The sequence below is a fragment of the Globicephala melas genome, chromosome 6, assembly GCF_963455315.2.
Source record: "Globicephala melas chromosome 6, mGloMel1.2, whole genome shotgun sequence".
In the NCBI taxonomy this organism is placed as follows: domain Eukaryota; kingdom Metazoa; phylum Chordata; class Mammalia; order Artiodactyla; family Delphinidae; genus Globicephala; species Globicephala melas.
Genome location: NC_083319.1, coordinates 49,677,970 through 49,690,171, shown reverse-complemented (window position 1 = coordinate 49,690,171; position 12,202 = coordinate 49,677,970). Strand labels below are relative to the sequence as shown.

The following is a 12,202-nucleotide window of genomic DNA, read 5'->3' as shown; positions in this document are numbered from 1 at the left end:
TTACAAATTTCAGTGTAAAGTTTTGCTACTCCATGAAATGCTAAGGTTTGGGGACCACTGATCTAAGAATCTGGTACACAGTCATTCTCTAGAGCTTTCTCAACCTTGGTACTTTTGACATTTTGGATCAGATATTTCTTTGTTGTGGTGGGCTGTCCTGTGCACTGTAGGATGTTCAGCAGCATTGCTGGCCTCCACCCACTAGATGCCAGCAACAACCCACCCCACCCAGATGCAACAACTAAAAATGTCTCCAGACACTGGCAAACTCTCAGGGTGGATTGTAATGGTATATAGGTGGGGTCTGTTATCAATAAGTTTGAAAGTTACTGTTCTAGAGACATTGTAAATTTTATATCATTATATTCATTATTTTCCCGTAAAGAATTTTTATTGCAGTAAATGAGAAGTCATGGCAACCATAAATAAATGCAGGTAGCAAGGCAAACAAGGCTATATAAAGTGTATGTGTGTATATATATATATATATATATATAAATAACACCTAGATTATTTTTATTTTTATGTGTATATATATATATATATTTGTCTTACAAAGATGCTATAAAACTTAATTGGTATTGACAAAGTATTTAAGAATACCCAACAAAGCATATTTTAGATAGACACAATATTATTACATATAATAATATTTGCATTTTTATGTCACTTTTCACTTGAGACTCTCAATCAATTGATTTGTCCTCAGTGTATGATTCTCAGTTCATCTCGGGGAAACTGAGGCACAAACCAATGTTCAACTGACATAATAAAGTCAGGGAATAATTAGGCCTCCCGTTTCCTTTATAATATGGGAATCATTTTTACTGTTATTATATGTAGCAAATACATATTTAGGATATAGTAAATATATATTTTAACATTTTTTATATATTTTATAATTTTTTAAACATGTATGTTTATTTTTGCTAGGCTGGCAGCCTCTGTGAAGTAGGGACAGGTCTTCAGCTGTGTATCTCTCAGAGCCTGCAGGCTGTGGGCACATCATTTGTGGGCAGCTAGCAGGCATTAGGGAATGCCAACTGCATTAGCTCAGTCCTCCAAAGTTTCATTATAGATTCATGTTTTAATGCTGGGCTTTTGGCTGTTATCTGAGATTGCGGTGAGAAAAGGAACATAACTGAATTTTTTGTAATAATCTAGTTATAATACAACTTAAAATACATGATGGTATAATCAGGCTGCATTCTGACTTTCATGGACACTAATTATCTTTGCCTCCAATTCCTCCAATAAAAAAAAGTTTAAAATGATAGTTTATGACTGCTTTGGTATAAAGATGGATATAATTCAAACTGGATTATATTCTTTTTTTTCTGATTTAAAAATGATTAAAACACTCTCCTGGGCCCCTAAAAGTATCACAAGCCCTGGGCACTGTGCCTACAGTGCCTAAAAAAGAGGTGGGGAAGTAGCATGGACATATATACACTACCAAATGTAAAATAGATAGCTAGTGGGAAGCAGCCGGATAGCACAGGGAGATCAGCTTGGTGCTTTGTGACCACCTAGAGGGGTGGGATAGGGAGGGTGGGAGGGAGACTCAAGAGAGAGGAGATATGGAGATATATGTATATGTACAGCTGATTCACTTTGTTATACAGCAGAAACTAACACACCACTGTAAAGCAATTATACTCCAATAAAGATGTTTAAAAAAAAAAAAAAAAAGAGGTGGGCCCTGGAAATAATACATTGAAATGTTAACTGGTGCTTTGCCCCTTCATTCCTATGCTCCTAGGGAGGTGTTCTGGTTTTATTACCTCAGGGAAGAATGACCCAGCAGGCAGCAAAAGAGCCAAATTCTTGGCTTTGGAGTTCAAAAGCTTAGGTTTTAGGATTACACCATAGATTTGGAAGAACAGATGAAGAGCTGGGCTGCCCTCTCCCACAGTAGATGAAGAGTTCATGGACTGAAGATGGAGGAGGCCAGAGAAGTTGAGAGCATGTGGATTTGTCTGGTATTTAAGAATACCCAACAAAGCATATTTTAGATAGACACAATAATATTACACATATGTCTTATTTTAGACATGTCTTATTTTAGAATTTATTCCGAAAATAGCTACTTCGGTTGTGGGCCACTTCATCTCCTTTTTCCTTTCCTATCCCCAAATCCCTCCTTTATTATTATCCAACCACCCTTTCAGTCAAGACATTCAGAATATTTTTTTACTCTTTCTTCTACATGTTTTAAGAACTGTTTTTCCTTTAGACCCTCTTTCGGAGCAGGAAGCACTGTTATAAATCCATATGAGTAAATATTTTGCTCTCGTTTTGAAAAAAAATTGTAATTAAAATTCATGGTAGAAAAATTTCTAAAGTGGTAAGTTGCCTTTCTAATATACTACATGTCTTATTTTAGAATTTATTTCAGTAACTAATCTACATTATTAAATAAGATTCACTTCATTGAAGTCACTGAATAATTACTGTGTTGGATAAGTATTGTTTTCGTGATACTATTAGTTTTATCACATGTGCTAAATTGTTTTTAGGAAGTAGCCTCAGCATTACTTGAAAAGAGATGGGAAATACATGTCCCCAATCCAGTAAATTTATTATTAGAACAAGGTCACAAATATAGTAAATTTTCATTGCATAATTTTTACAATGTTCAAATGCAATACCTGATAAATAAGCTTTATCCCTTAACAGATTCTCATTTTTTTCTTAAGGCACTGTGACAGAGAAACTTATCCCAAAGATTATGATATAGAGGGTCCTGAAGAAGTGAAAAAACTGTGTAATTCAACATATTGGCGACTTGGAACCAACGAACCCCCAGTAAGTAGTAGCTACTAATTTCTTTAAGTCCGGAATATTCCTCCTAGTAAAACATGAAAAAGTAGAGGGAGGAGCACTTTGTCAGTGCTCCTCATAGCTGTGTTAGTAACTTAGGCAGGTGACCTAGCCACTGTGTGCTTCAGTGACCTTACCTGTAAAATGGGTGCACTTCATAAGGTTATTGGAAAATTAAGTAAAATAAAGCAAAAAAGTGCTTAACTCAATGCCTGGCACATAGAAAGTACTCAAGAAATTATTATTATTGCTATGATGCTGTTGCTGCAGCTGCAACATCTTGCTAGATGTCTCCTCTAACCTTCACCATCACCCTGTGAAGTAGGTATTATTATCTCTATTTTACAACTGGGGAGAATCTCCTAGAGGTTAAGTGATTTACTCAAAGTCACCCAGCCAGGGAGTGGAAGAGTGAGAATCTGAACCCATCTCTTTGGGTTTCAGGTCTTTTGTACTTGTCTTAAGGGGATGGAATTGTGAGTAATTTAAACATGCTGTTATTATTCTCATAACATTTGTACAGCTAAGTTACAAAAGGAGTATCCATTGCATAGATACTTCCTATTTGAATTGCTGTGGGTTACTCCTTGGCTATTTAGGTGTCTGCTCAATCAGTGTGCAGGAACTCAACTCCCTAAAGAGTCTCAAATTGTGTCCTACAATGTCAAGAGTTTTGGGACTAGTTGAAGATTCAATTCAACCTTACAGGATGGCCTGGGGGCCTGAAGAGCTGATAATTTGACAAAGATGGATGTGAATGTGTTGAGAAGACTGTGTTTGTATATCATATTCTGCCCCCAAAAGGCTGGGCTACTTTGAAAAAGGGTAAGCCTAGGAAGATCCATAATTCTACTTTGGGAATAGTTCTAGAAAATTCTGTGTTCTCCAGGGTGATGGGAATGAATTAGCTTAGCAGAGCCCATGCTGTTTCCTCCCTTCCTGTTATAGTTTACCATAGACAGAGAACAATAAGGATAGCCTGAAAAATGGGAATATATTATAAAAATACGGCTGCCTGGATGTGGAACGAGGACACTTACAGGAACCAAGATGGCTCTAAAGCAAGGCATTCTCTCTGTCTCTCTCTCTTCTCTCTATCTGACACACACACAGTCTCTCTTGGCATCTCTGTTTCTCTCTGCTCTGTTCTCCTCTTGTCCCACAGCTTAAATCTCAGGGGCATTCTGATGGTTTCCTCAGTTTCAACCCTGCCCTGTTGCCTTTGCACCAGGCTGCCTAATTGGTCATTAGCCAGCACATTGATGGAGCTCTAGAGGCCAATGCCCAACTCAGAAAATAACCACTCTGCCCTGCTCTCCCAAACCCAGCTTACCCTTGCTTTCTTGAGCATGGTGAGGACAAGAACAAGTTGGGCAAGGCAGGCATTGCCTGGCATGCACTTAGCATCTTTGACTCTTAAAAACATTTATTTTTGATAAGTGAAAATCTTCTTGGTCTCTGGATTGTGGGAGGAAGTGAGATGAAGTGAAATGTGAGGTGTAGGAACCTCAAATATTCATTCCTTATATTCCATGCATTGTAGCAGTTAAGCCTTAGTTTAATAGAGGATGTACAAATAATATTCACCTTCTTTATGACTTTCGTTCATAGTCATTGAAACCTTGTCGTTCCTCTACCAGGTTTACAGTGTGTATTAGATAGGAATGTTACTGAACCAAACTTGGGTCTGCTTCCCAACATTCAGCAAAGCCAAAATTCAGTTTGAAAATAGAGACAGGATTTTGAAAAAGGTGTGCTGTAAGTCTCATCTGCAAACCCCCTTGGGTTCCTCGTGAAGTTATAGATAAGAGGCTCTGGTGATCTGTCTGAAGCAGCAGAGCAGAAAGAGAGGAACTAGCTACATATAAATGAGTGGTGGGGCAAGGATAAGTGAGTATTCAGGCCCAGATGTGGCTTTGGGGGATCAGATATGGGCCATGTAAAAGAGAAAGATGACAGGGAGCCATTTTAGAGCCTGCCCAAGAGCACCTCATGTAGGGATGGAAGAGGGATCGACTGTATTCCTATGGGCTAAGACAGGACATTTAAGTGCAGAAATTGGCATCCTGCATCACAGAACATACCATTGAATGTTCCCAGAAAGGCTCTCAGCTTCTATTAGAACACCCTAAGAAAGTCAGCTTTGAACGTCCTTCAGTGCCAGACAGGGTCAGACACAGACTCGTCCAGAGGAAACCAAAACAAGATTACATGTCCACTTTTCCTGCATTTGCTTCTGTCCTTCCTCATGTCCCCTCACCCTCATCTTAAACGCTCAAGGAGCCAGAATGAGTTGGTGTATAAGGAAGAAGTCCAAGGGGGACAATTGAGAAGAAGCCAACTGAAGCAGACCAGACTAAAACATGCCCAAGGTGGAGGAATGAGAATCTTTCATTTTAAATGAAGTTTTGGCTAGTACATGGGACTGGGCATTTTACTTACCTCAAAAAGGCTCTTCTTGAGACAGAAGTAGCAAGAAGGTTTTTATCAATATATTATCTGAGAGTGACCAGAAAAGTCCTGGAGCCTGTCCTATATTTCATCAAAGAGCATAGAAAAGAATAAGTCCCTCCAAGTAACTATGAATGGGCAGCGATGGAAGAAGAATAAATTTGTTTTCTAATTGTACCTACTTACAAGTCCCACTTGTTCAATGAGCCAGTTGCCCATTTGTGTGTAAAATAGAAGTCTGTTCACATCTCTCTATCCCCTTTCCTTTACTTTAGTTTCCTTCATGATACTTCAATGACTGGACATACTTAAGACTTTTTAGTTGTTAATTGTCTTTCTCCCCCTACTAGAATACAAGCTTCATGAGAGAAGGGACTTTGGTCTGTTTTGTTCTCTGCTGTATCTCCCGTTCCCAGAATGGTGTCTGACACATAGTTGGTGCTCAATAAATATTTGTGGAAGGAAGAAGGGAAAGAAGACTGTATTTAACAAACATGTATTGAGGTCCTGTTATTTTGTTAAGTGCTGGGATAAGAAATGTATGCCAAGTTACCATGCTGAGTGCTGGGGTAAGAAACATAATTCAAAGCAAGGTCGCTGTACATCAGGAATTCACAGGCTTATGTGGTTAATGGGTACCTACAACCACAGTGGCAGTGTGCATGATGGATGATGTGATACGGAGAAATAAGGATGCTGTGAGGGGCACTTGAACTGAAATGGATTGATGGGAGGGTCAAGGATGACTTCCTAGGGAATTCCCTGGCGGTCCAGTGGTTAGGACTCTGTGCTTTCACTGCCGAGGACCTGGGTTCACTCCCTGGTTGAGGAACTAGGATCCCACAAGCTGAGCGGTGGTACAGCCAAAAAAAAAAAAAAGATGGCTTCCTAGTGGAGGTGACCACCGTGAAGCTCCTGAGGTGAATGCTTAAAGGAACCATCTGTTGGTGGAATCTGGAAACATACTACCTAATTTTCAGTAGTGGCATAATCGAATTCCTACTCCAGTGGCCTCTCTGGCTTCAGGAGGCTGAGTGGGGCCATGGATTCACAGCAGAGCAGTAATTTAATTCAAGCCACTGGAGTTTCTCTGATTGTCTTATTAGTCCAAGTGATTATAGGAAATAGTGTTTTAAATTCCAATATTTTGTTTCGGTATTTTATTTGGACTTTATTGAGGTACTACTTAGCTATAACAGAGTGAGTCCCATGCAAAATAAATGATCAAGAGTACTTCTATCATTGTTTCTTCATTTGTAAAGTTCCTCACCCAAGGACCCTCACGGCACTACCAAAGGCCCTGTCACAATGACTTACGTAAGACCACTTCTGAGGAAGTGCTGCATGTTGAATCCCATAAACTCAGAAGGACTAAATACAGGGCAGATTTGATGCTGTGTCATAGAAGGTGAAAAATTTTAGATACAAAGGAACAAAGAGGAACTTGAGAAATTTCATTAAACAGATTCTTCTTATACAGCTAATGGATCAATGCCAAGGCATTTTTGGAACTAACAGGACAACACTGATGAGCAAATTAAGCTAGTATTAGTTTTAACAGCATCACAGTCACTTTGGACTTAAAAATGACAAATAAATGAAAAAAGTGTGCTAAAAGTGTACAAATGTGTGCTAACATTCATTTTATGAATAGATGAATACCTAAGTAGGTCTCAAATATGAGCTGTTCTAGTGGATGAAAATACAACATTTAAAAATTAGTGACCCTAGCAGGACAGGAATATAGACACAGACATAGAAAATGGACGTGAGGACACGGGGAGGGGGAAGGGTAAGCTGGGACGAAGTGAGAGAGTGGCATTGACATATATACACTACCAAACGTAAAATAGATAGCTAGTGGGAAGCAGCCCAATAGCACAGGGAGATCAGCTCGGTGCTTTGTGACCACCTAGAGGGGTGGGAGGGAGGGAGACGCAAGAGGGAAGAGATATGGGAACATATGTATATGTATAACTGATTCACTTTGTTATAAAGCAGCAACTAACACACCATTGTAAAGCAATTATACTCCAACAGAGATGTTAAAAAAATAAAAAAGGAAAAATAGATAGCTAGTGGGAAGCAGCCACATAGCACAGGGAGATCAGCTCGGTGCTTTGTGACCACCTAGAAGGGTGGGATAGGGAGGGTGGGAGGGAGACACAAGAGGGAGGGGATATGGTGATATATGTATATGTATAGCTGATTCACTTTGTTATAAAGCAGAAACTAACACACCACTGTAAGGCAATTATACTCCAATAAAGATGTTAAAAAATAATAAGAAAAATTAAAAAAAATAAAAATTAGTGACCCTAAAAGGGATATAATTATAATGGATCTGAGAAATTCAATTATCATTTACTTAATTGGTTCAGGTATGTTTTTCTTTGATTAACATAGTAGAATAGTGTTTTGAGCACTGCAATCTTACAGATGCTTCTAGCATTCAGATCTAAGTACCTGAAAGAGGCATATGGATCAAATTGTTGTAAATGGAGTAATTTTAAATGTCAGTGCAGGAGAACCACTTACACCAGGGAAAAGGAAGATATTTAGGGAGAGTGGGCTGTTGAGTCAGGGCTCCCTCTTGCTTCGTATCTCCATAATCTCTGAGTTTGGAGTTGATGCCACAGGTTCCAGCATTCTCTCCTGGGTCTACTTTGGATTGTCTATTCCAATATCAGCACAATTGCATCTGCCTTTCCTGTTTTGGGAATTCTGTATAAATTTTGGCCAACTTGAGTGTACTTTCCTTATGCTGTAACTATGGACTTATTAATTCTATCAAGTATCTTCTTTGTCATTTCTAGGGATTTGGAACATGAATGAAATGAGACATCTGCCATTTTGATCCCATTACCCTCCTTTGCAACTCCTTTTCTATATCAATAATCATGCCCTAATTTAACTTTTAGAGAAACTAGATTTTAATATTTCATGTATATCAATTTGCTTAAGCAAGTATAACTGTTAGGTTGAACAAATGGCACTCAAAAGGTGCAATCACACACACACACACACATAGACACAGACACATTCTTTGCCTCCGTTGTCTATTCACCCTACTTTGTGGAATTAGTTCTTTCTCTACCCCTGGATAAGATCTTGTGCAATTTCCATAATTTTTATGGTCACTCTCAGATAATTAAAAGTCTTTTGGTCACATTTCAATAATTAAAATATCTCATCAAAATGATGAATTTTATTTAAGGTTAAAGATTTTCTTCTCCTCCAGCTAGAGTCTGCTCCAGGCCAGGGAAGTCTGCAGAGGAATGTGTGTGTAGAAGGAGGGTTAGCTGATTTTCTATTTCTTTGTTTAGTCTGCTCTGTCCTTCCCTCAGACAACTAGACAAATAAAAGGCCCTCTTGTGATTATTCTACTAATATTAATTACTTAACTGAGACTGCTTCTGTGACAAGCAGTGGTTTTGTTATCTGAAAGTGACCAGAAGAAAATATGGCACTTGTCCATAATTTATCTCTTCTAGGTGCAGGGAAAGAGCCATCCCATAAAGGCTAACTTGAACTGGCAGTAAAGAAAAATAATGAAATTATTTTTTACACCCCGTAAGTCTCAGTTGTTCAAAATAATGATGGGAAGAGGGACTCTCTGCTTCTCTTGGATCCTTTAAATAATCTGTATGTGGTACTACTGTGTTCACTTAGACATGAAAGTAGAGCCACGAAAACAGAAAACAGGACAAAACTACTGCTGAGAAATAAGAATAGCCTTTTGGATGATTTTTAAAGGTAAAGACTTTTAACAAAGTATCTGTATTACTTTTTGATGATGACTTTTTTGGCAGTGGTAGGGGGAGTGCTGTTTAACAGGATAAAATAAGACTCTTCCTCAATTATGACTGAAGATCTAAGATAAAAAATGCCAACTTCTCCATTTCATAATGAGAGCATGCAGAGCATTTGGGCGGTAACTGGTTTTGAAACTCTTGATCTCTCATCCACGTTGAAGGTTAAAAAAAAAAGGAAAAAAGAAAGAAAATGTTGAAATTGAAGAGACCTGGATGAGAGTATTTGGAATTTGGGGGAGTCATTTGGAGGGGTGTACATGCTGGGTCCCATCCCTCTTGTCCCCACTGGCGGGGGGGTGGAAGCATGTCCTGCTCATCAAGCTATAGTGTGGGGCCTGAACATTATCAGACAGGCAATTTGATAAATGTTCCCCTGAAGTCAGGGGACTAGGTGGATTGGGATCTGACTTGTTCCTGAAGCAGCCTGTGGCATCAGAGGGGAGACTTGACTTGAGAATTACCTGCACTTCTGTCAGTATGGGTCAGAGGAGCATGCTTTCAGGGAACCCTATAGGGAAGCCAAAAAAGAAATGTCAATTGGGCATCATTTGAAATGAATCTTTCCAAGAGAGATTCTGCCAGGGGGTAAGTCATCCTCAGCACAAAGAGACTGGTTACACTCAAATGTGGAAATTGAGGGGAAGCCCTAAGTGACTTGCTTTTTTCCTGTACCTGTTACCCAGGTTATATGTTTACTGGGTTTTCTTTTTTTTTTAAATAAATTTATTTATTTTTGGCTGCATTGGTTCTTCATTGCTGCACCCGGGTTTTCTCTAGTTGCGTTGAGCGGGGGGCTACTCTTCGTTGTGCTGCATGGGCTTCTCATTGTAGTGGCTTCTCTTGTTGTGGAGCACGAGCTCTAGGTGCACGGGCTTCGGTAGTTGTGGTGCACGGGCTTAGTTGCTCCGCAGCATGTGGGATCTTCCTAGACCAGAGCTCGAAGCCATGTACCCTGCATTGGCAGGCAGATTCCTAACCACTGTGTCACCAGGGAAGTCCCTGGGTTTTCTTAAGTGTAGCACATATAGGAAGAGTTCATCTTGGAAGATTAGAAATTGGGACTTAAAAAAATTGATACTCAGGAAAATGGGGAAAAGAATGATATCATGAAGTGCACATCCTGTACACACATTAGATATCTTTTATATTACCATTTGACTCAAACTAGATTTTATTATGCAAATTAAATGGAAATTTTAGTGATTAGCCTGTGAGTTGGTGCTGTGTTAATTTAGCTATCTCACATATCAAATTGCCAATCTCCAGTTTGTGATATATATATAAAGCCCCAAAGACTTTTAAACATATGGAAGTGCTTTTATATATTATCCACCCTATGTCAGGTTATGAACATTTCTAGACCAAAGTGATTTTTTACATTAAGGTGGTGTAGGATTAGGTTTGCCTATGTGCAACAGAAACCAAAAATCAACAGTGGCTCTGCACATAAGGTTTTATTATTTTATGTAAAAAGTCTAGAGGACAGCAGGCCAGGACTGGTATGAAATTTCCATAAATTGTCAGAGACCTACTGCTTCTAGCTTCTTGCTCTGCCATCCCTTGTGTAGGGCCCAATATGGCTGCTGGAAACCTGTCATTATGTCCACATTCCATGCAGCAAGAAGAGAAACAGAAGCAGGACCTTTCCTGGAGGTTGTATATATTTATTCCATTTATGCCCTGCTGTCCAGAACCAGTCACTGGTCATATCTGTGTATAAGGGAGACTAGAAAATGTAGTCTGAAACTTCACGGGCCCAGCTAAAATTTGGGTGTTCTATTATTGATGAAGATGGGAAGTCTAATATTGGGGGATAACATTTACCTCTGATACAGGAAACACAGAGGTTAAGAGTGGGCTCTGGTCTTGTTTATGGTTTCCTTTGCTGTGCAAAAGCTTTTAAGTTTCATTAGGTCCCAGTTGTTTATTTTTGTTTTTATCTCCATTTCTCTAGGAGGTGGGTCAAAAAGGATCTTGCTGTGATTTATGTCATAGAGTGTTCTGCCTATGTTTTCCTCTAAGAGTTTGATAGTGTTTGGCCTTACATTTAGGTCTTTAATCCATTTTGATTTTATTTTTGTGTATGGTGTTAGGGAGTGTTCTAATTTCATACTTTTACATGTACCTGTCCAGTTTTCCCAGCACCACTTATTGAAGAGGCTGTCTTTTCTCCACTGTATATTCTTCCCTCCTTTATCAAAGATAAGGTGACCATATGTGTGTGGGTTTATCTCTGGGCTTTCTATCCTGTTCCATTGATCTATATTTCTGTTTTTGTGCCAGTACCATACTGTCTTGATTACTGTAGCTTTGCAGTATGGTCTGAAGTCAGGGAGCCTGATTCCTTCAGCTCCATTTTTTGTTCTCAAGATTGCTTTGGCTATTCGGGGTCTTTTGTGTTTCCATACAAATTGGAATCTAAGGGAAAAAAAAAAAGGTCATGAAGAACCTAGGGGTAAGATGGGAATAAAGACACAGACCTACTAGAGCATGGACTTGAGGATATGGGGAGCAGGAAGGGTAAGCTGGGATGAAGTGAGAGAGTGGCATGGACATATATATACTACCAAACGTAAAATAGATAGCTAGTGGGAAGCAACCACATAGCACAGTGAGATCAGCTCGGTGGTTTGTGACCGCCTGGAGGGGTGGGATGTGGAGGGTGAGAGGGAAGGAGACGCAAGAGGGAAGAGATATGGGAATATATGTGTATGTATAACTGATTCACTTTGTTATAAAGCAGAAACTAACACACCATTGTAAAGCAATTGTACTCAAATAAAGATGTTAAAAAAAAAAAAGAGTGGGCTCTGGAGTCAGATGGCTTCTTACTGATTCTTGGCTCCACCACTTACTAGGTTGTAACTTTGGTCAAGAGTTTACAGTTTTCCATGTCTTTATTTCCTTGGGTGTAAAGTGGGGATAGAGTTTTCATGAGCATTTAATGTGAAGACATTTAGAATGGTGTCTGGCCATGTGCTCTTGTTATTACCATTATCCCCATGATTTATTGCAACTCAACTAAGCTACAGCCAGGATAGCCTCTGGGTTTTATTTAATACTCTAGCTCTAGAACTTAGTAGGATGCCTGGCACTTCACAGATATGGATGGA

The 12,202-nt window shown here is 39.2% G+C and overlaps 1 protein-coding gene across 5 annotated transcripts in view; it reads left to right on the top strand.

The window, feature by feature from the left end:
* The window catches only part of CFAP95 (cilia and flagella associated protein 95), a 127,918-nt gene that overhangs the window by 57,421 nt on the left and 58,295 nt on the right, over nucleotides 1–12,202 (top strand). For all 5 annotated transcript variants that reach the window (XM_070045742.1, XM_060300859.2, XM_060300858.2 and 2 more), the window contains one exon: nucleotides 2,700–2,808. In XM_070045742.1, the coding sequence (XP_069901843.1) occupies nucleotides 2,700–2,808 (109 nt within the window). The remainder of the gene's footprint in view (nucleotides 1–2,699; nucleotides 2,809–12,202) is intronic.